At 32.3% G+C, this 24,610-nt stretch overlaps 2 protein-coding genes across 2 annotated transcripts; one reads left to right on the plus strand and one right to left on the minus strand.

The window, feature by feature from the left end:
* The first annotated feature begins 6,813 nt into the window (after positions 1-6,813).
* On the plus strand, positions 6,814-10,111 carry LOC133877806 (putative E3 ubiquitin-protein ligase XBAT31). Its single transcript, XM_062316224.1, has 8 exons — positions 6,814-7,161; positions 7,290-7,349; positions 7,432-7,503; positions 7,598-7,719; positions 7,813-7,953; positions 8,035-8,142; positions 8,649-8,913; positions 9,247-10,111. The coding sequence occupies exons 1-8, from the start codon at positions 6,982-6,984 to the stop codon at positions 9,643-9,645; spliced, it is 1,347 nt and encodes a 448-aa protein (XP_062172208.1). The 5' UTR covers positions 6,814-6,981; the 3' UTR covers positions 9,646-10,111.
* Positions 10,112-14,125: 4,014 nt separating this feature from the next.
* On the minus strand, positions 14,126-16,580 carry LOC133877841 (uncharacterized protein At3g17950-like). Its single transcript, XM_062316270.1, has 3 exons — positions 16,190-16,580; positions 15,845-15,994; positions 14,126-14,736 (listed from the first exon to the last, which is right to left on the minus strand). The coding sequence occupies exons 1-3, from the start codon at positions 16,199-16,201 to the stop codon at positions 14,254-14,256; spliced, it is 645 nt and encodes a 214-aa protein (XP_062172254.1). The 5' UTR covers positions 16,202-16,580; the 3' UTR covers positions 14,126-14,253.
* Between the last annotated feature and the right edge of the window lie 8,030 nt (positions 16,581-24,610).

Consider the following 24,610-nt stretch of genomic DNA (forward strand, 5'->3'; position numbering starts at 1 on the left):
CCCTATGACAAAGACAACAGCTACAAATATAAATGGTGGTGATAGTGTAACAAATGATGATTGTGGCATGATAATTGTGGTACGGATAGAATTTATACAATAACATCTTCACATGGATAATAAAATTATTTTGTGAGAAATTCATTTATAATTCTTGAACTTTAATCAATTTTGTAAAAAAGTATCCAAATTTTAAAAAGTGTCAATTTAGGGTATTTATATTTCAATTTTTGTTTAATTTCAATCCACTATTAGAATTTTTCGTTAAATCCTGTAAAAAATTTCAAAATATCCCTTATTTTTTTAGGAAAAAAAAAAGAAAAAAATTGTTAGGATTTAGGTGTTTGTAAAAATTTAACAAAATTTGCAAAAATGCCCATGCCTACATCTTTAAAAAAATTTCTAATTTTTTTTTTTTAAAAAAAATAAACACATGTTTCGAGAATTTGGATAGGATTTAACGAAAAATTTTAATTGTAGGTTGAAATTGAAAAAAAAAAAAATTAAAGATGAATACTCTAAATTAAGACTTTTTAAAGTTTGGGTATCTTTTTGTTAAAATAATGAAAGATCAGGGATTATAAGCGAATTTTTTTCAATTATTTTTTATATTTTGTGGTTTGTTTTATATCTGAATTGTTTGTTCATATTTTTATTTTTTTTAAAAAAAATAAAGACAACAAAATTTAATAAAGCCTTCATAAAAGAATCTCTTTTGAAAAATCTTTTTTTTTTTGATCAAATAGCCATGAGGAGGCAGTTTTACGTTTCCCACACGAAACTCTTTTGTGACAGTAATTATTGACTCAGAAAACAAGAAGTAACTGCAGAATTCCAAGAACCTTATCAGTAGGCAAGTAGAGCCATTATTATTTTGGGCCTGTTTGGCAACCATTAATTTTTCTATTTTTTTTAAAAAGTCAAACATATTTATTCGTATTAATAATAAAAAAAGAAATTTACTTTTTTCTTACAAAAGTTTTAATCTCATTTCACATATATATATATATATATATATATATATATATATATATATATATATATATATATATATATATATTACATTAATCAATTCCTTCTTCCCATCTCAGAAGGCAAAACTCTCTCTCTCTCATAAGCTTGTTTGGTAAGTAATTATGTTATGAAATATTTGTTTGTTGTATAGTAAGAAGTGATTGTGAATTGGAATATTTATTTGAATAGTAGTAAGAAATGATTGATATGATATAAAATTTGAGAATGTTTTATAGAAAAGTGAAAAGTGAAATATTTGTTTGTTGTATAATAAGAAGTGATTGACGTGATATAAAATTTGAGAATGTTTTATAAAAAAGTAAAAAAAAAAAAAATTGTTTTGTAGTGAGTTTTTTTTTATTTGAATAGTAATAAAATATGATTGATATGATATAAAAAGTGTAAAAAAATTATAATGTTTTTTATTTGATTTTTTTTGAAAGAAATGAAAAGAAAAAGAGAGAAAGAGAGTTGAGAATGGTTTGTCAAACAAGCCCGTTGTGGGATCCTATCTAAAAAGGTATTATATGCCATTACCTTTGAAAACTTGTTTGCATAACTACTTTGAAAAGTATTTTTAAAAACATTTTCTCAAGACAAAAATAAAAACGGTTGTTAGAGTAATCTCTGGAGGAAGTCCCCCCGCCAAATTTACTGGCCACAAGGTGGTCGCCAGAAAGAAAGTGACGGCTACACGGTCACCACTAGAACAGGTCTGACGGCCACCAAACATACCCAACGACCATGTTATGATTGCCATAACATGTGCGGAGGCCAAGTGGCGACCATAAGAGCCGGTTTAATGACAACACGGTTGATGCTATACATATATGGTGACCACATGGTGTATCATTATTCTATAAAAAAAAATATGTATCTAGTTAAAAATAATAATGCTGTAGAAAGGGAAAAAATAAAAAATAAAAAATTACTAGATCTCCAATAAAGAAGAGGGAAGGGAATTTGTTAGTTATAAGCATTCTTTATCAACCATTTGTTGTGGAGGTATATTTACTGTTGGAGATATATCATATCCATATCCATATCCATATTCCACACTTGCTTGGAACCGTCGGTTAATAATTTTTTTCACTGTTCGGGAATAGGTTGTCCAAATCTTAAACGTTGCTTTTCATCATCACCTATCTATTAAAGCCTTGGGCTTCTTTTAGGATAAGATTCCAGGTCTAATTTACTAAATAGTGATACTATTGCCATTTTCTTTTTCCTTTGAAAAACTATCTTCCAAACTAATTTCGTCCCTAAATTGATCATAAAAAATTAAAAATTGTACATTCATTTGTAACCGAGTAAACCAAAATATACCACATCACTATTTGAGTATACCGTTACGTATGCAATTCATCATTATCATTATCATTATCATTATTATTATTATTATTATTATTTTTAATAAAGTGTTACGTTGGTAGTGTTTGGGTGCAATGCAACAGTTGTTATTTTATTGGGTCAGTTAGTATTTTATTATTTGTTATCATTAGAGGTCAAAACTTCTCAAAAATCTTACAAATTTATTTATTTTATTAAGTTCTCATCTCACATTAAATATGCACATAATACAAAGACAAATCTAAGAGTAGATCGATTAACAATACTAATTTACAAGTGAATTGACATTATCACATTAACAAAAACCAAACACCTAATGAATGTGTTGATGGCAACCACGTGAGAGTGATTGATATCTATACAACAAAGATGGTGGTTCCACTGAGGACTCTGATCTTTAAGTCCCCTACAAACGAGTTTATTATGTACCAGAAGCCTTTATAATAAATACAATCACCGACATCGTGTCCCCTATAAGTATGGCAATAGTACTAGTAAGAACCATTCATTATTTAGCTCAGAATTTTTTATTTTTATTTTTAAAAAAAAAAACATTATTTAATGCTCAGATAAAAATAATTAAACAAAAGAAGAAGTAATTATTTGTCTTTTAAAATTTAATCCATCGACACTCCACCCCTTTGAAGAAAATGATAAAGGAAAAAAGAATAAAAATAATGCAATACCGAGTCACTGACCGAACAAGTGCCAGGATTCCTTATCGGAAGAATAACACGACACAATAACGGAACAAAACCAGCTCGTGGCAGGTGACTCCCTGTTGTCGGCTCATTTCGTATGCAAAAATGTAATCAAATTATGGATCAAATTAGGTTAAAGGAAATTTATTTAATCCAAACAATTCAACGGATATGTGTTCAAAATATATGTAATTTTGATATACATTTTTAATAAAGTATTCATTTTGACATGCATTTTTAATAGAATATTGGTTGTCACGTATATTTTTAATAAAATTAACATTAATTCTCGGGTACATTTTGAACACATATAAGTTTAATATATTACTTACAAAAAAAATAAAAAAGTTTAACATATTAGGTCAGAAATTTTTTTCCAACCCAATTTAAATGACAATTGGCTAAGGATAAAAGGGCACACATATAATTGCAACTTTGGACGATCCTGAGTCTCCCACATGTTTTAAGTGTAATCTTAATCATGTGTATATAAACCATTTAGCACCTTCATCTTGCAAGCTGCTTTTCAATAGTGAGTTCTACCTTAGGTTTGTATTATTTGGTATCAAAGTCGCTGCCGCCACAACGTCGAGTATGAGATCGGACGCAGCTCATCGAGGATGCCACTTTGTGGTTCAGTTGCAGACGAAACGACCTCTATGCTACATTAAAATGTTTTTGTACTATGTATATGCATAGTGTTAAGTCGTTAACTACTGATAGATGAGTAGAGCTGTCATGACAAGAGAAAGGGCTATTGTCGTGTGGACATCAAATGCGGAGCGTCATGGTATGTTATAATGTTACGATTTTAAGTGTCTCACATGCATTCAAATTTAATCTTAACCATATGTATATATATATAAGCTCTTATACATCTTCTCCTTGCAAGCCGACTTTTAAAGATCAGTTCTACTTGAAATTTGTATCAGAACTTAGCATATTTTCAATTGTATTTTTTTTGTTAAACAGAAGTTTTTTTTTTTTTTTTTTTTTTTTTTTTTTAAATTCTAAATTAGTGTAGAAACTATGAATGAAGTGTATCCAAAGCAAACCATGTTAGTTTCAAAGAAATCTCAGCACCTATTCCGTTTAAAGTGCAGAGTGGTCCTAAGATCGAAAAGCATGTGTCTTCTTAGATATGACTTCGTTGAGAAACTGAAATAATCTGAATAAGCATTTCATATATGCCTGCTTTCTGTCGAGGAATCACTTCAACTTTGATGTTACAAGCAAAAGCAAAGTATAGATTGATAGATTGGTTTTGATTTCGGAACAATATCCTCTTGTTTAACTCAAGATTCAATTCATACTACTATCTCCACTACTGTTGGAAGCTGTATTTGTGATACACTTATGTTTTAATTTTATTTTTCCATCTTAGTTTAAACCTTTTCAAATCGAATCAAATATCTTTATTTTTCAAAAACAAATTTTATATTACTTCTTCAAATCGAATCAAATATCTTTATTTTTAAATTTAAATATCTATTTTAAAATGGTAATAATAATTAAATTTATTATTTTTTATCAACTTTAATATTTTAAACGAATTGTGATTTAATATAGCAGCATAGATTTATATAGCAGAGAACTTAAGTTCATTCTCATTTATTGAGAAAAAGTATGAAACCACGTATGCGGGAAATTATTAGACAAATAAATAAATGATTAAACTCATAAATGTTTTTCCTTTAGGAGTGTTGTTAAAAAAAATAGAAAAAAAAAAGGTTAATGTTCTCATTCTCTGTAAAACTCAAATAATATCATAAACTCTTTTTTATTATTATTATTATTTAAAAAAAATTCTGAATTTCATATGTTATGATTACTTTCATGCATGTTATCTCTCTTTTCTTTTTCTTTTCTTTTTTGAGCACTTTGAGGCAAATTACTTTCTTAAATTTAAATGTGATGATTAAAACATCTAAAGCTTCATATTCCCAATATTGTCTGGCAAGATTGGCGTGATTGGACTAGGTAACATGCATGATTAGATGAAAAATGGCTAAATCAAAACTTTACATGTTCTTGTAACTAGGAAAAAGAAAAAGAAATTAAAAATAAAAAATTGAGTGAAATGAGACATTTTTATTTATTTATTTATTTTTTATTTTTTTAAAGAGTGAAATGAGACCTACAGAAACTATCATGCACATAAATTAGTTTTCTTCCAAATTAGAGTAAAATAATTTTTTTTATTTCAATCTAATAAATCGACATATATTTAAAATTCTCACATACATTTAAAATATGCACATATAATTTAAACACATGTCAATTCAATAGATTTTATTAAAAAAATTGAAACAAATCAAATATAGTCGGTAAGTTTTTATACAATTTCAATTTAGCCCATAGCTTTTCAATTTCAATAATTAAGTCCTTAAGATTTCATATGATTTTAAATATGTTCTTCCGTCAACTTAACGTCTATTTAATTAAGGGCATTTTATGTCAAACCAATCAATTAATGCTGTGTGATTCTCGTTTTACATGTCACATGCCAATATACATATATAAAATCGTAAAAAAAAAAAAGTGAGGTGGTTGGCCAACCTTGCCACATTGCACGTCTAATTGGTGCACAGCGCGTCAAACAAGAACCACGCGACATGAATTGATTGGTTTGACGTGGCAAATCCTTGATGGACGCCAAGTTGATTAATAGACCTGTTTAAAATAAGAGAAAAACTTAAGATCTTAATTGAAGAAATTAAAAAACAGATGATTAAATTGAAATGACATAAAATTCCTATCGAATGAATTTAATTAATTTTTCTCAAATCCAAATTAAGCGTTGGTTGAGGAGCAGAATTTTGAAGGCGAGAGAAATGTCGCCTCAAAAAGCAGTTTCTACTTTTATGAATTACGATGTTACATCCTGTCCTGTCTTTGTTACCAACACCAGATAAGAGACACTCGCCCCCAGTGAACGCGATAGTCATGGGTCATATATCGTACAACGCAATTTCAGCGAACAAAATCTGACGTGGCTCCCTATTATTGCTCTACTATAAATATCTTAAAAAAAATTATTCATTTATTTTTTAAATTGAAAATAATCTCAGGATGATTAAATTTTTAATTTTTTTTAAATCTTTTTTCGAAATAAAAATATGAACTCATTTAAAAAAAATATATATTTTTAATCATTTTAAAAAATTAATCTTTTTGTAAGTTTTCTTTTTCAAAAAAAAAATTATTAACAGAATTTTTGTCATATAGCAAGTCAACAAATCACTATTTAAAATCAATTTTATTTAATAAATATTACATACTGATTCTATCGACGAATTTTAATAAAGTCTTTATTCAAAATGTGCGATTCAAATTACATTTTCATTAGATTTAATTAAAGTTTTTTTAAAATAGGCTAAAAGAATTATTTGATATATATAACACATTATGACAAAATTATATTATAAACACGGGCGTTACTTTTTTTAAATTTATTAACCAATAAATTACTATTGTTTTATAATTTTTTCAATCTAACGACTTACAACAAAAATAACTGTAAAAGTGGACGGCCAAGATCTGTCCACAATAGCGGCTCTGAAAAATCGATTGCTCTGAGCGTGAAAGACCAGCCTTGTGGAGAGAAGAGAAGACTCATTCACAGTCTTCTGCCCAGTGGGTCCACTGTACTGTATGGGAATCTAACTGCCCGGGAAATATCTAATTACTGCCCAAACCTGTACCAATCACTGCCCCTTACTGACAGGGTCAGCTGCCCTCTCTCTCTCTCTCTCTCTCCCTCTAAGAGACTCGCTAAGACTTCAGCCTCTGATTAGAGTAATTACTTATAAATGCGAGCTTGACACATATGGAAGAAGGTGGCGCAGGTTAGCAGCGGAGCGCGTCTCCGTAGACCGTGGGTGAAGTGCGCCCACTGAGAGACCAATAGAGAGAGATGGGTCAGGGGCTGAGCTGCGGAACGAGCCAAGAGCACGGGCTGTTCAGGGCGGTCCAGGTTGGGGACTTGGACACTGTGGAGGCTGTGCTGGGGAGAGAGCCGGCTTTGTTACACCAAGCCACTGTCTATGACCGACACTCTGCGCTCCATATAGCCGCTGCCAATGGCCAGATCGAGGTGGGTGCTCTTCCATTTCACAAAGTCTGTTCCTTTTCTATGGCTTTTTGGGGTTGGGTTCTTTATTTTAGTTTGGAATTCAATGATTTTATGTACATTTTTTTTTATGGGTTTTGGGTGTGTTGCAGATTTTGTCAATGCTTTTGGCTCGATCTGTGAATCCGGATGTGTTGAATCGACAGAAGCAGGTATCAGTGTGATTGTGATGTCTTTTTCTTCTTCGAAATGTTTGATCTTGTAGTTTTGATTTATTGATTTGTATTGGTTCAGTCTCCGCTTATGTTAGCTGCAATGCATGGCAAGATCTCCTGTGTAGAAAAGCTCCTTGAAGCTGGAGCAAATGTCTGTAAAGTTTCCAATTTTGGCATTTTCAGATTTTTCTTATATTTACTTGAACTGAAAATTAGAAAATTGATGTGGGTAATCGTATTTTCAGATATTGATGTTTGATTCCCTTCATGGAAGAACCTGCTTGCACTATGCTGCTTACTACGGCCACGCCGATTGCCTTCAAGCAATTCTTTCCGCTGCTCAATCTAGTACAGTTGCTGCTTCTTGGTTGGTTTCTTTCTCTGAATTGATTTGGTGCTCTCTCTGGATTGATATGGTTTGCGAATTTTTGATGTGCTATTTATGGTGACTTAATTGCAGGGGATTTGCGCGGTTTGTGAATATTAGAGATGGTAGGGGAGCAACACCGCTGCACTTAGCAGCCCGTCAAAGACGGCCCGAATGTGTACATATTCTATTAGACAATGGAGCTCTTGTTTGTGCTTCAACCGGCGGATATGGGTAAGAATTCTTGCAAAGGTTCTTTGATACCAATTTATGATGTTCGATTTGTTTGGTGGATTCATATATTTCTGTTTACAGGTGCCCGGGAAGCACTCCTCTTCATCTTGCTGCCAGAGGGGGATCTCTTGATTGCATCCGTGAGTTGTTGGCGTGGGGTGCAGATCGTTTTCAAAGAGATACATCTGGGTATGATTCGATGTTCTTCTTAATTTGAAACCCAAACGGATTTTGATTTTGAATCTTATACACGGAAAGCTGAATAACATGCATAGCTTTCCACGGGCTGCTGAATTTTACATACTCTCATTGAATAATAATTCCTGGCTTATCTTGGATATGAGATTTATTAATATCATGTTCCATTTTGGCATTGTAAATAGGCCCTTGTGGTAAAACAATTCCCATCAATGCAATAACTAAATCAGGAAATTATAGCAATTTCGAAGTTCTTAAATTGATCATATATCCATTTTAGTAGCTGATTATGTTCAATTCGTACCAGCGAGTTTTATTTTTTCCCCTGCAGAGCCATTCAATCTCCTGGGGAGAAACCATGAGTCTTCATTATTACTGTAGATTAACATTCCACGTTTGGGCTGTTCTATAAATTTTGAACTTGTTATCTTTTACCTCAACTTGATGTTTGAAATACCAACAACTGAACTAATTGTGACATTGCCATGCATTTGCAGGAGAATACCATATATAGTTGCTTTGAAGCACAGGCATGGAGCATGTGCAGCCTTGCTGAATCCTTCATCAGCAGAGCCTCTTGTCTGGCCATCACCTTTGAAGTTCATCGGTGAGCTTAATCATGAGGCAAAAGCTTTGTTAGAACAGGCTCTAATGGAGGCAAACAGGGAGAGGGAGAAGAGCATCTTAAAGGGAACTGCATACTCCCTTCCATCTCCATCTCCATCTCATTCTGATGTTGGGATGGAGGACAACATTTCTGAGGTATGCCAAAAGAAATTTTTAAGTTGACATTTACATTTGTCATAGATGATAAAAGGAAAAAGGAAGAATGCCCAATAGACTGCCATTGAATCAATGTTGATGTTAGTATTTGTCTTCTGTATTTTAGGCCAATCTTAGAACTCTTTCAGTTTTAAGCCTTGTTCAATTACTAGCTTATTAAGTTGCTAGTATGCTGTTCTGCCAGTGTATTTTAGTAAGAAATGCATCTCCTGCTGTCATCTGAACTACCAAATCATATGAACCATTAAGAGAAATCAATTGTTGCAAATATGGAACCAATGTAACCATTGGGTGTACCAAATTATTCTGCAGGCCAGCAGCGATACCGAGCTATGCTCCATATGCTTTGAGCAGGTGTGCACAATTGAAGTCCAAGATTGTGGCCACCAAATGTGTGCACATTGCACACTAGCCCTTTGCTGCCACAATAAGCCCAACCCAACCACAGCATGCCTAACCCCACCGGTTTGCCCATTTTGCCGAAGCACCATCGACCGATTGGTGGTTGCAAAGATCAGAAATAATGATGACACTGATAGCAACATTGGTGATATCAGTTCTTCCAAGTTAAGAAAGTCAAGGAGGTCCCAGAACTTGAGTGAGGGAAGCAGCAGCTTCAAGGGCTTATCCGCAGTTGGTTCATTTGGAAAGATGGGCGGCCGTAGCTCCGGAAGGGTTGCTGCTGAAAATGAGTGGGTTGATAAGCCTTGATAGTTGGTGAAACATGGCAATCAAGGATAGACTGTGTAACTGTAAAAGGAGGAAAATTCAAGAAAACGCTAGTGGTGCTGGACCCGTTGGTATGTATAGATAGAGAAATCCAGCTGTTGTGTAGATTTGGAATAAGCAAAGAAGTAAGTTCTTTTGCAGTTTGGGTTGATAAAAAGCTTGATTGCTTGGGTCATGTTGTAATATTTGTTTACTTGAGACTAAAGGAAGTATTGATGATTTTTGAGGGGTCTCCTAGACATACCTGAATTGGTAAAAAAAAAAATTCTTTTTCAAAGTAAAATTCAACGTTCTTCAGCCTAAGAACCCTTGGAAAGAGTCAAGGATATGAGTATTTCTTTCGTTTGAAAGGTAGACTCTTGTGAGATGTAATATATTATTTTATTTTGTTGTAGAAAACTGGACAATAAAATACAAAGAGAAGAAGCCTGTTGGCTGTTGGTTGTCATGTGATCATGTCTCCCTTTGGTTGAATAATTTGAGCTTCACCTCAATAATAGAAAATTTCAGACTAGTCAGATGGATGGATCATCGCCCACTAGTGCTTCTGGGTGGTTCCCAGAGAAACATTGATCTGAAAGGGTGTTTGTTTATACGTGGATGAGTGTGGGAAAAGCAATGAAGTACCCAGGCCCCTCAAAAGTTCAAAACTTTGTGTGGGGATGCATTTTGGTTGGCCTTTTGCTTTTGGTTAATATGATTTTTGGACGCACAGCAAAGTACCAACTGGGGTTGTTTTGGAGGGACATGTGTATGATGGCAGCATGGGTATGGCCAATATATGGTCTTTATGAGTTATTTATGGACTCTTTTATCTCTCTTTCAGCCCTTGATGTGGACGCTTTGTTGACCTCTTGATCTCTATCTCCCACACTTCCATGATTCGAAGGAAATGCTTCTCAAGTGGGGGTCCTTTGGAGGACACCATAATTCACGTTTCATATTCAAGAAGCGTGGTGATTCGGGGTGAAGGACATCATAATTCATGGTTTAGATTCAAGAAACGTGAGTGGTATGGGTAAAAGGACACCGTAATCCGCCTATTAAAATTGCATGCGAGAATCACATGCTTTAAGGATGAATTATACTATATACTATACTCTCATTTTACTGAGTTCGACAAAATCATTTTTCAGAAAAAAAAAAATAAAAAAATAAAAAAATAATTGCGTTTAGCTTGCACGAAAAAATCTCCAACGGCAAAAAATGAAATCCAGCAACGTCTGGTCGCCATCGCCGGATTTCGTCAAGCCAGATTCCAACCAAATTCGTCGGAATCAAACCTAATACGGCTGGACTCCGACTGTATGGTCGGAATCCGGCGACAGCGTCCGTACATCGCAGTATTCTGGCAAAAATTTCTAGATTCCGGCACCGATTGGTGCCGAAATCTGGCAATGGTCGACTGTTTGAGCGTGAAGGTTGACTGCATCGTTTAAAAGAAGGTCGACTGCGTCTGCCTTCTCGGGAAAAATGATTTATGCTTTTAAAAAGCGTAAATTATTTTCGGAAATTAACTAGACATTTTTTATCGAACGGAATTACGGAAATTATTTTTCAGCTGACTATTATTTTCGCTCCCACCAAACACCGAAAAATGCAAAAATAATTTTTTAGAAACTATTTTACGCCGAAACAAACAGAGCATAAAATGCATTTCATCCAAATAAAAAATGAGATATAACATCACTCTTTAATGATAAATGTCAGTTTAACGGATCGAGTTGAAAGTAATTCTTCCAACTAAATTTTGGAGGAAAACTTTGTTCAACCTAATTTGAATTAAAAATTCTTGGATGATCCCTAACTCTTTTTTTTTTTTTCTTCTTCTTCTTCTATTCGATCTCTTCAGTTAGTTTGCTAGTTAAACACGTCGCCTTGAATGGAATCGTAATATAATATATATATATATATATATATATGTTTGACCATTCTTTACACAAAGTGTGATTTGTTTTTCTTTATGAAACGTATAACAATTTTCTTCTTAATCTATTTTTTATTCGAAGAGTTGGTACCGGGTCAAAGATCACCACATTAATGTTTTCTTTTTGTTTGAGTTTTATAGGAAAATCTCTCCACTAATTAAGGGTCATTTTCTTTTGAATTTATTTCTTCCATTTTAGAAAGATCGAGTATCTTCATTCTTCCAAGTATTTTTCCGGAAAATGTTAGATTTACAACACCAATACAACAACGGTACAACAATCCCTCACATGAGGGTGGGTCCCACATACTGGGGCCCACCCTCATGTGAGGAGTTGTTGTACAGTTGTTGTATTGGTGTTGTACAAGAATCAAATCCCGTATTTTTCCAATAATTAGAATCCGAGTCACATGAATCTGTGAACGTTACGTGTCTTATACGAGTAATACTACACATTATTTTCTTATCTTTCAAAATTGATGTGGCTTTTAAAATCACCATTGGATCAAAATTCAATGAAAAATGTTAGAGCATCTTTTGGTGTTCTTCTGAAATGGCATAGATGTAATTAAAAAATTACATCTATGTCCTTTTGAATGGCATAAATGCAATTTTTTAATAAAAAAAATTACATTTATGTCATTCTAGGAGAACACAATGAGATGCTCTAGTACTCCTCAAATTCAATAGTGATCTATCATAAATTCAATGGTAATTTTAAGAGCCACATCAGAGGACAAAAAAAAAAATTAAAGAATGATGTGTAACATTACTCGTCTGGGAGCCGCCCTATCACAATTCACATGTATCAATCTTTTTCAGACTTATAAAAAATAAAAAATCTTTTTCTCAGGATTGTTGTAGAATTCACGAGAAGCAAACAGGGATGTAATATATTATTTAAAGAAGATATCTTGGTTAGTTGGTTCAATCAATTCATGAACCGTGTTAAATTTTGCTTCACATAAATATTATTAATTTTCTTTTTTTCTTTTTCTTTTTTTTTTTTCTAGATATTTATTCCCCGACACTCACCGTTTGATTCATTCCTCAACCCTCGTAGCCGCCACCTTACGACAAAAAGAAAAACAAAAATGTTTTAACATAAGAGTCTTCGAAACTGAAAATTCTGTAGGGTCCAATTCTGACCAATGTTTCCCCAAACCATTTTTCTTTTCTGGGGGTAAATAGTGTAACAAATTAATGTAGGACAATTCGTGGTGTATTTGAACAGGAAAATATTCATCTTCAATTCTTTCCAACAGCCTTCATTTCCATTCGAGTAATGCTATATGCAATGGTCTCACATCTACATAAAGTAATGCTATATGCGGTTAATCTATCCGGATGAAATCAATCGATCGTAATATAAACGCTCTAGCTTCGTCTCTCCAAGTAGTCGTCGACCAAGTGTTTGGCATTCCACCGTCTATCTAAGGAATCGACACAATCGATTTCAATAGATGGCGCAGCGCCAACTGAAGAATCAGTTGATCGAACGCCGTACTTCAGGCCAATGGAACCTGCAAAGGGAAGGAAAACAAACATGGGTGACCTCGCTGAGTGTGCCAACAAGGAACACTTTGAATCTTTGATGCCTAAGTTAGGGTTTGCTAAGTTAGGAAGGAAAGAAAATTCAACGAGCTTTTTGGAAAGATAATAGTGTGTACCTCGTGAATGACGCTTTCCCCTTTATTTTTATAAAGTGTTTCCCGCGTGATGGTCGTTTTAGGGAGAGGGGGTCCAAGAAATCCTAGACCCCACTCTGTTAGGAGATTGCTCTCTTATGCCCAGAGAATATCAGGGCATTAAGGTACTCGTGGCTCGGTTATAATCTTCTGTAAACATTGTTTTCCAAGGACCGGTGCGCCCATTGCCTAGGGCTTGGTCGGGTCTGGCTTGCTTGTGAGATGGGCTTATTAGGCCAACCTCGAGCCTGGGGCCCATAACTTGGAGAATTATTTTTGAATAAACCAATAATCAATAATGAAATTCCTTAAACCATGAAATTGACTACACATGGAAAGAGTGTTGTATTCAACAAATTACACCATTCACTAGGTTTGATATATACTTAATTTCACAATAAATGTTTGTTGTACAACTCTTGACACAACTTTTATACAATTCCAACTTTTTTTCAAATTAACCATTGAATTTGTTTTTCTACATTGGAGTCCTACATATCCAATGGTTGATTTTTTATTTTTATTTTTTTAAAAAAATTATTGGAGTTATACAAAAATTGTACAGAAGTTGTAGATGTATCGTATCTCTAATTTCACTATCTCAAATTAGATGATCTACTTCTTTTTTGAACTATTCCAAAATGAATGCAAGTTTCAAAAAAAATAAAAAAAAGACTACCTTTATCCATTTAAGTTCTGAGCATTACAATACTTGTTATTTGTAAACTTTGATCATTGTGATGCAAAAGAATGATACTTTACCAAAATCAAAGTTATATCTCAAAGAAACAGCCATTTATGTGTTTTAAAGAGTGCTCAGAAAAAAGAAATAAATAAAAAATCTTAGTTAAATTCAGTAGTTTAGAAATAGATTCCATTAGTTAAATCTTAGTTTATTTTCCTAGGACACGAAATTGAATTCAATCAACAATTCAGAGCCAAAAACAGGAGTTCAAAACTTGCACACATGTTTGTTTAGTCGGATGGTTGGCCACACATGCATGAACATAGCAAGGGAACTCCAACCCCATTACCATGCTCTACTCCTCCATCTTTTCTCCTTTCCATATCTGAACCAGTTTGAGGAGGAGCAATTCGGCCATCAACAAAAAGTGAGTTTGGTTCTGCAAAAGGCTGAGCCAGGCCAAGTACTTCGTCGGGTCCAGTAATAGCAGGGTTCTGGTAATTCCTTCTGTAGTCGTCGGCAGCTCTTCTCTCCACTGCAAGAAACTGCCCAAGAGATGAAGGATTCTTCACTCTCTTGGCATCATCAGTACTGTTGTCCCTTAAGCACAGAGAAAAAAACCAGATTCTGGACTTGCTGCTGCTCTGCTTCTTTTCCTTTAAGGGTTCGGTTTTTCTTCCCCTTATTGATCTCCTAGAGAACTCTAAGATGGTGGAAACACCTATAAGGCTCCCAAGCGTTATGCTTTTGTCATGGAAAAAAGACCCCGTAGACTGCAGTACAGCATAGTATGGTTGTAAGCAAATTAAAGATACATTTTAGATGAACCAAGAATTTCAATCAATCAAATGGTTGAAGGAATACTTCAAGATTAGCATTTAGACATTAATGAATGAGAAAACGTTTGGTTTCCATCTTTTGCCCGTTGCCGTACAAGAAATGGTAAATCCACCATTGAATATGTGAAACAACACATGGTCCCATAGATTGAACGGTGAATTTGCAAAAGAGATGGGTAAAAGGTGCGCAAAAGATAGACGTATAACAACTTTACGAATGAATAGCTTTTAAAACGTTTGCTTCAAGCAAGATAAAACTAGTATAGTTTAGGTCTACATTGTGCAGTAAATGACAAATTAAGACCAAAAGGGAATGAGTCAAATAAATGATCTAGCGATTCTAGCTCAATAGGCGGAATCGCCACAAAGGGCACCAAATGGTTACTACTTACTAATATCATAGACATGTCAAACAATAATACTAAAAGCACCTAGAAAGGAGTCATCCATCCAATATCTAATCTAAAAGTGTCTAATGATAACCGATTCGGATTCTTAACAATTTACAGTTCAGATTGGTAGTAATGTATGCAGTAAATGTGAGAGAGTCCTTATAAGACTTGTCCGAACGTGGAGATAGATTGTCTGAGACTAAATGAGCCTTATAAAGACTCATATTTACTGTCAGAATTATTAACACTCAAAATTGCTGGAAGAAATCTCTATCCGACAATAACTCCATCTCACCGACACTCACTTGTGGCTTATTATTATTAGCACACGCAACCAGTACAGTTGCATAAAGTAAGACTTAGTGTCAATTATGTAGTACTGCTATTCCAATTCCATGAACTATATTTACCTCCAAGAAGAAGCATTAAAGGAAAAGAAATAAAGATGGCAACGGTAAGAGAGAGAGAAAAAGAAAATGACACATTTTCTTACAAGTGTCTTTGTTCATGAGAAGAGGACAAACTGAAAGAAACAATAGCAATAGATTTATTCTGATCATGTCATCTAACTTCTTTGACTTTTGAGATTCCGATAGAACTGTCATAAACAGAACAAATTTTCACCTCGATTATCTTTTAATATTACTGACCTCTGTATCCAAATCTGATGAAGAAGCTGTGGAGGAAGTTGGAGAACCAGTGAGTAAAGTGTTGAATGATATTGATCCAGAGAGGTGACGGTTTCTAACCAGCCCAACTCTCACATTCAGGGGCTGCAGACCCAGAGGCCAGCCTTCCTCCTACAATCAAATCAATCAGAAAGATGATTCATGGGTTCTTCTCCAACAAAACAGACAAACATATGAACAAGAAAAACTCTGTAAAGCTAGACCCACAATCAGAACAATTATGGGAAAATGATACAGAAACATCTCAGTAATCCAAATGAAAGAGAGAGAGAGAGAGAGAGAGAGCGAGAGAAGACAAATGAATACCTGTCCAGCCATGTTGCGTCTGGCTATACAGTACTTTGCGGTGATTGATTCTAGGGAAACAAGTCTCACCCTCAGGTAACAAAAACAAAATTGAACGAATGAAGTGTCGTTTTCATGGTGTTTTAAAGCTCTCAACGAAAGAACTGCAGTTTGATGGACTGCTCACAAGATGACTCAGGTAAATCTATATAGAGGTCCTTCAAATGCACAGTAGTTCAAGAGCATCGCTTACAGAAGAGAGAGACACAGACAGAGAACTAAAAACAAGCAGAAAAGGGTCAAAAAGAGCAATAACATTAGTAAGAGGAGTTATCATTTGTGGTGCTCCCCTTTCTCTGCTTTAATTGTTTTGTTGACCAGAAAAAGAAGGCAGAATCATTTTGTTTTTAAAGTGAACAATTGCAAAAGTCCAGAACAAGTTTATTTGTGCTTCTCTCTCGAGAAAACGAAGGCTTGAAAGCATAATCCCATCGATAAATTATAAGCACACTATTGTCATAGCCCTTAGAGTAGGGTATGCAATTTTTGATACTACTAGCAAACAGTACAAAATTAGAAGGTTTAAATTTAAGAGTTTAAGCCTTTTAATTAAATAATTTGAGTTAGGGTCGATCTATATACTCTCTTATACATATCCCAATACGAATTAAACCCGACACACAACATAAAGACTAGCAATTATTTACATGAACCTCAAACTTGACATGAAATTAGTTATTTAGGGTTGAGTAATCTGACCCGTTTAATTAAAATGGTCAGTTTATGATCGATCTATATAATTTTATATTCATGTCTAAATATGATCGAAATTCAATCTGCGAACAGGAATTTTTACCTTTACAATAAAGATGTTGCATCAAATAATGAATAGAGATCAAAATAGTATGACTTTTGGTCTTTATATAAAAAACATATTGAAAAATAGTTTTGAGTGTTACAATTTTTATTATAATCTCCATACAAATTTATATGACATTTTATAATTGACGAAATGATTAAAAGTGTATGCTTGACAACTCAATACAAGTTAAAGGACTATCAATTCAATTTGCTAAAAAAAAAAAAAAAAAAATTGTAATTGTAATACTCATAAGTATGACTCTTGGCAAAAGAAATAAGAACCTTCCAAATTGGATATGGTAGGAAGTAGGCTTCCTTTCATGCACAGTTTTTTTATAATCAAATTGGGAAATGGATATAAAGGATCAAAACACCAAAAAAAAAAAAAAAAAAAAAAAAAAGGAGTGGGATCTCTAATATCAGACCCTAAACAAAAATAATAGCATAAAAGTACAAACAAAAAGTAAAAAATGCTATAAATAATTGACGGTCCTCTCTCAAGAGTCACATAAAGCGTTAGTGAGGCAAAAGGGTCATAATAGGGACAAACCTATTTGAATCCCCACTAGGAAATTGCAACAACTGTTAAAAGAAGCTGAAGCAAAAAATGCACTATCAAAATCCAAAATAGGAGCCAATGAAAAGCAATAACGAACTTCCACTACAAGATTAAACCACAGTAGCACAATGAGGTAAATACACAAAATAATAATAATAATAATAATAATAACCAGTAGTAACGTAGGTGGAGGCTAGCTCAAACACTAAAGCCTCATTTAGTTTGCAGAATAAGTCATTGGAATGAAATGACTATTCCATTGGAATAGCTATTCCCTCATTTGGTAAAGAAATATTCTTTAGAATAGCTATTTCATGGAAATAACTATTCCCTTACGAAGAAGAATAGTTATTCATGAGGGAATAGACAATATTTTCCAAAAATAAAACAAAAAAACAAAGAATTTAGATTAAATCTGTGGGTGGCCGACCGGCCACAAATTTAAGGTCTAGTTTTTTTTTGTTTTTTTTTTTTTAAATTTGAGTTTTTTTGAAAAATAAAAAATTATGTGGTATATGTGTTGTTAACAAATTAAGGAATTAGAATAATTATTCTATTTCACTCTTCTTCATTTCCAGTAATAACTATTTATTTTTTTAATAAAATACTCATTCTGTGAACCAAACGAGACCTAAAGTTGATGCACAGTTTATTAAAAAATGTTGTCCTTTAATTTTAACCTATTTCTCCATTACAAACATAAGATATATTAAACTAATATGCATTTTTCTACCAAAAGATTTGGAGTGGGATGTTTCAAAAATCAGATATACCCATGTGCCACGGCCCACGGGCTCAACTAACATAGACGGGACCTAAATGTGTCCATATGTGCCACGTGGCTAGAAGAAGAGGCTTTGGGGCCCAAAATCTTGTAAATCCCTAGGCTACTTGTTGATGGAGATCACAGGGATAGTGAAAGCATATGAGAAAAAGGACCATTATTATACTCCCTTAATAAAAGTTTCTCTGCCATTTCATGATGAGGTTGGAAGAGAAGGATCCAATGATCTCTCTCTCTCTCTCTCTCTCTCTCTCTCTATATATATATATATATATAATAGGGAGTAATTCTAGTTATATTCATATTCTTGTTTTTCTTTAAAAATAATGTGATTTTTAAATTTATTATAAATTATTATTGAATTTTGATCAAATTATAATTTTAAAAGGCACGTTAATTTTGAAAGAAAAAAAAAAAAAAAAAAAAGAACATGACGTTTTAGAATTAGTAAAATGGCTGTTGCTTTGATGGATGGCAATAATAATAAGAGTATCAAGAAAGTCAATCACCATTGAGTGCACCTTTTAATTGACCCACAAGCCTCTCTTGTACTGTTTCCCCACATGGCCCACCTTATATGGGCCTTTGTGGCCCACATGGCCCACCGTATTTGGGCCTTAGGAAACTAAATGTCCATGGCCCACCCCTATGGGCCTTGGGTGTGTGGATATGGTCCAGATGTTTTTGTGGCCCAAAAGAATGGTCCTGAAGGTTTTTTTTTTTTTTTTTTTAAAAAAAAAAAGAAAAAGAAAACCCATAACCCAGTAGTGGATAAGAACCAGGCTCACTTTTTTCATTGTAATATTGAAATCTAAGATCTACTCAAAGAGTAATGCTACACATCATCCCCTTGTCCTCCTTTTGTCCTCCCAAATTTGATGTGGCTCTTAAAATCACCATTTAATTTATGATAGATCATTATTAAATTTTGATCCAATGATAATTTTAAGAACCACATCAATTTTGGGAGGATGAAAGGTGGACAAGAGGATGATGTGTAGCATTATTCCTACTGAAAACTGTGTCACCCTAGGGATTTTCATAAACACATCCTCCCCAAACAAATTTGGGGGAATAAAAAAACTTAATTTTTTTAGAAAGTAATAATAGAAGGATTGCCATGTCTACTACTTCTTATACTCTGCCCCGTCTACTATAAATAATTTTAGATCCTAATATAACAAATAAGGTTTAGTAGTTTCGTAGTTAAACCAATTTTTTTAATTCGCATGGTTGCAGTTCCTGAAGTTCGAACTTGTACCTTAAAGAATGAAAAGATGACCTTTTATCATCACACCAATTGCATAACTAAATAGTTCAGTGTGAGGGGTTATCTCTCACGATCGGTTTAAATAAATTTTTAAGATATTTGACTACTCTTGTTTTAGATCTAGTCTGCTCAGAACAGATTTGCTCTTTAACTATTTTTGTACATGAGTTAACGAAATATGAAAATTAGTCACAAATAACACTTTATTGTAAGAATTTTGATTATATCTATGCTTATATAACATCATAGCATGTGGCTATGATTTTGCAGAGTTTCATGTTTTGTGATGTAAGAGCTTTATGCTCATGATATTTGATCAATAAAATAATCAAATCTTCCGTTCAAAAAAAAAAAAACTTATTCAAATATTAATAAGTTAATTTTTTTATTACAGGTTTTTTTTTTTAATGGAAAGTTGTCTATTTTTTTTTTTCCTTCTTTTTTTTCTAATTCTTCTTGTTCTCACTTAGTATTTTCATAACAATTTTAGTGTTTGTTTTTTATTCTTCCTCTTTATCACAATATTTTTTCAACATCGTCAAAAATATAGTTTTTGACTCCCATATGACATATTTATACTCTTATACTCTACATTAGATTGCTTTATGACTATGACATGTAAAATGTTTTAAAACATTTATGAGTTATGATTTAGTATGAAATTAAATTTAAGGCATTTCTATTTTTGTTTACATAAACGAGCGCATACACACATGAAAAGATTATATGCATTTATTTATTTATAAAAGTTTAGACCCCATACAAAATATCCTGATTTCCGCCCCTAGATATATATCTATATCATGAAATTATTTATGTTTAATATTGTCCCCAGTAAAATCGAAACTTTAACATTTACCCATAAATCATGTAAGCATGGATAATTTCATCATTTTTTTTTTTAATTTTTTCATAATCCATGGAATCGTGATCAGTTTCTATAGTTTTTTATTTTTTTTACAGAATATTTTTTAGCATCCCCTGCCGGTTCATTGTTTTGAGAGGGATAAAATTGCCATTTAATTTATTTTTTAGCATCTTTACCCTTCTTACCGGCTGGGCTCAGTGGCTTAGGTCGGGCTAGAGAACTTGGACTGCAATGCTGGGCTCAGCTCTATGGTTACCCTAAATAGGCCTCATACCTCTCCCTTGCCAACCCCCATGGTCCAAGTTGTCCTATCCATCATCTCAAGTTCTTTTTTTTTGTTCTTTTTCTTTTTCTTTTTCTTTTTTTTTTTCAAAAGAAAAAAAAAAATCCTGCATTATTATAGCATCTACATCCAGTCTTTTAAAACACCATTTTCCTTAAAATTTTGAAGAATTACACCTTAAAATCACATTAAATCCGATTATTTCTCATCCTTCATTTAAAAATAAAATTGCTATAATGATCCTTCATATTTTATTTTGTTCATTTCTCTCTCTCTTTAAGTCTAATATAAATGTGTAATGTTACTCTTTACATCTATTTATTATATTCATTTCGCACTGATTGACATGATATGTTTTAAGTGACTATCATGCATGAAAAATCACTTAAAATAGGTTGTCATAAAATGAATGTGATAAATAAAGTGAAGAGCATATCTCATAATAAAGCTACTCCTACTCTAATTAACATCTCTCTCCAAAAAAAAAAAAAAAATGAGAGTGAATATTCCAATGAAATAAAGTATGAGGTGTAGAGTATTTTTCAAAATAATAATACAAAGCAAGTAAGGTTGTTCTTCAAAATTTGCAAAAATATATATATTTAATAATAATAATAATAATAAAAAGATACTATCCTCATTCATAAAATTAACCTAAACAACGACGATAAGTGTTTGTCGTTGCTGGTGAAAATATTACTAAAAGCGATTTGTTTTGGTCGTCGCTGATATAACGATTAGAGAAATGATACTGTTACATCTCCTATACATCTTTTATATATCTCATTTTTTAATTCACATTTCGATTTATATAGGTCACACAAATTCAATAATAGATTTAAAACTTGGTTGTATAGAGATGTACAAAAAATATATAAGAGATATAAGAGTATCATTTCTCTAAAGATTATTAGCGGCAACCAAAACAAGTCATCGTCAATGTAAAAATTATCAAAGTCGACATAATTGTGTTGCTGCTGACAGTTTATGCAAATTAATATATATACACAACGGCATAGTAATATGATCCCAGAGACTTATATATCTCGGTCTCTTTGTTAGTTAAACCAACAGATGAGGGACCAAGATATAAATAAGGGATAAATATATAGACCCAAATATATATCTCTTTATTTTTAAACATATAGCAATGCATCTCGACACAAAAAAAGTCTTTCCTATCATGTGGTTATTCAATTATAGGGATTTGAATTTAGAGAATTTGGTTATTAAATTATATCATTCATGTGTCAGGTTGGGTATAAGTAGGGGTGTAAACGAGCTGAGCTACTCGTGAGCTTACTCGGGATCGGCTCGAATAAACTCGACTCGTGCTCGAATCGATTATTAAATGAGCTATTCGTGAACACGAAAATCAAACTCGATTATTAAACAATGCAAACTCGTATAAACTCGGCTCGACTCGATTAAAGCTCGTGAACCCGCTCGTATAAGGATCGACTCGTTTATTAAGGCTCGACTCGTATATATATATATATATATATATATATATATATATATGTTAAAAATAAGTTTTAATTTGTTAATATATAACTTATTTGTACAATATACTATATATAAGCATGAATTAAGTAACAAATAAAAATAGTCAATAAATATTAATTGATTATAATTATTTGGTTGTATCAATATGTATATAAAATAGTAAAAGTGAATAATATTAATACTTAATTGTTAATCATATAATCATATGATATAATGACAATTCAAATACTTAATCATATAATTCATATTATATTATTTATGTAATATAATATGATTATATGATCATATAATAATATAATTAACATTGTAGCATATAACATGTAATTATTGATTCACTATATTCAATGTTATAACTTATAAGTATTATTATTAGATACTTATGAATCATTACATCACCGTCATCACGTGATTCAAAATCTAAGATCATATGAGCATACAAATAAAATGATTAAGTATTTAGATACTTAGATACACTGATTAAGTATGATGTAAGATTTTAAGTATCTAATAATTATTAATAATACTTAGAGTCTTAGATACAATGATTAGGTATATAGATTATATACATAAGTATGAATTCATATTAATTATACGAATTATAATAACACTTTTTAAACTTAATCATATTATTCATATATAATGACAATGTAATTCATATAATCCCAAATTAAGTTATTAGGATTGGTCGATTGGTTCGATTGGAATTACTAATGTGTTAATTATGATAATAATTTAGGTGTTATCATTAGAATTTAGATCATATGATATAACATTGTGCATTTGTGCTACATAACCATTAGATATGAATCATATGATCTAAGAATTATCATTAGACTTTAAAAAAAAAGAAGGTATTATTATCATTTGATATATAGAACCATATGAAAATATAATTATTATAATTATTAATGTTTTAACTTAATATTTATATTGACTATTGTTACATTTTTTTTTATTTATAATTAAATGACATAAATTTCCTACAAACCAGTAGGTATGAAATTTAATACAACTCACATATAAGATTAACATGTGTCCCTTAACATGTGAGAATCACATGTTTTAATAACAAGTGCTTCTTGTAAGAATTCAATGTCCCACATGACCTGACACATAAGACAACTTATTAGACTCGATCTTAATGTGTAAATTAATCCTCCTTTATTAATTGTTGGTTAATGGTTAATTAATACACCTTAATAAAGTGTTGGTTAATTAACTACGAGAAGTTAATGATTCTTATTAATTAATTCTAACTTTGATGGAAAGTAGAATTAATGGTAATAAAAGAACAAATGTTAAACTCGTATAAGCTCGGCTCGACTCGACTTGACTTAATTATTACCGCTCGAACTCGGCTCGAGCTCGTGATGAATAAGCTCGAGATCGGCTCGGGCTCGTGATGAATGAGCTCGAGCTCGTAATGAATGAGCTCGAGCTCGGTTCTGGCTCGCTCGAGCTCGGCACTGGCTCGCTCGAGCTCGGCTCATTTACACCCCTAGGTATAAGCCCTCAAATTGGGTGATTCAATTAATAAGCACAAAATCTAACATCGGACTCTCGAAAGAAAACAAATATTATTTTCAGTTTCCATAATTAAGGGATTCAACAAGGGGCTCAGCTTTAATTTGCTCTATGCCGGGGGAATCTTTTTTCCATACTCATGAATCATAGATGGATTTTATTAGGGAACATTGAAACGAAGAAAATATATCAATTTTTAAGACATTGCAAAAAAAAAAAAAAAAAAGTGAGTGGTGGCATAAATATTAAATACTACTTGGTCATTTTGTCAACGAGATATGATATATTTATAACTTTTATACAACTTTTTTTGAAACAAACCATTTGATTTATTTTGTTACATGTGGGTTCCACATATCCGATTGTCAATTTTTTATTTTATTTTTTAAAAAAAAAAAAAAATTATTAGGATTGTACAAAAATTATAAACATATCATATCTCTAAAAAGTGAAAACAGTCCTGAGATACAAATCTTCCTTCATTATTGCTTATTGTTGACGCCGGGACTTTTCATCCCGATGGGGCTCACATAGGCATTCACATCCAATTTAGTTATATTTTTCTATTTTAATTATTCATTTTTAAAATCATTTATATCTCATTTTTTATTTTAGCAATCGAACTTTTATTATTTTATTTAAAATATATTTTCTTTATGCACTTTCACTATTTCCAAAGGGGAAAGAGAATCATATTAATTTTTTTTATTAGTTTATTTACTCATTTGTTGAGATATAGTGCTTAGCAAAGCATCTAGCTCTTTTTTTTTTTTTTTTTTTTAAGCTG

Source organism: Alnus glutinosa, chromosome 9, assembly GCF_958979055.1.
Source record: "Alnus glutinosa chromosome 9, dhAlnGlut1.1, whole genome shotgun sequence".
NCBI lineage: Eukaryota > Viridiplantae > Streptophyta > Magnoliopsida > Fagales > Betulaceae > Alnus > Alnus glutinosa.

What these genes read in the sequence shown, in the direction of transcription:
- LOC133877806 (XM_062316224.1), top strand. Translation starts at nt 6,982, where the DNA reads ATGGGTCAGGGGCTGAGCTGCGGAACGAGCCAAGAGCACGGGCTGTTC. An exon ending in CTGCCAATGGCCAGATCGAG is followed by an intron (nt 7,162 to 7,289) that starts GTGGGTGCTCTT and finishes GGTGTGTTGCAG; the next exon opens with ATTTTGTCAATGCTTTTGGC. An exon ending in TTTCAAAGAGATACATCTGG is followed by an intron (nt 8,143 to 8,648) that starts GTATGATTCGAT and finishes ATGCATTTGCAG; the next exon opens with GAGAATACCATATATAGTTG.
- LOC133877841 (XM_062316270.1), bottom strand. An exon ending in CATCAGATTTGGATACAGAG is followed by an intron (nt 14,737 to 15,844) that starts GTCAGTAATATT and finishes GCTGTACTGCAG; the next exon opens with TCTACGGGGTCTTTTTTCCA.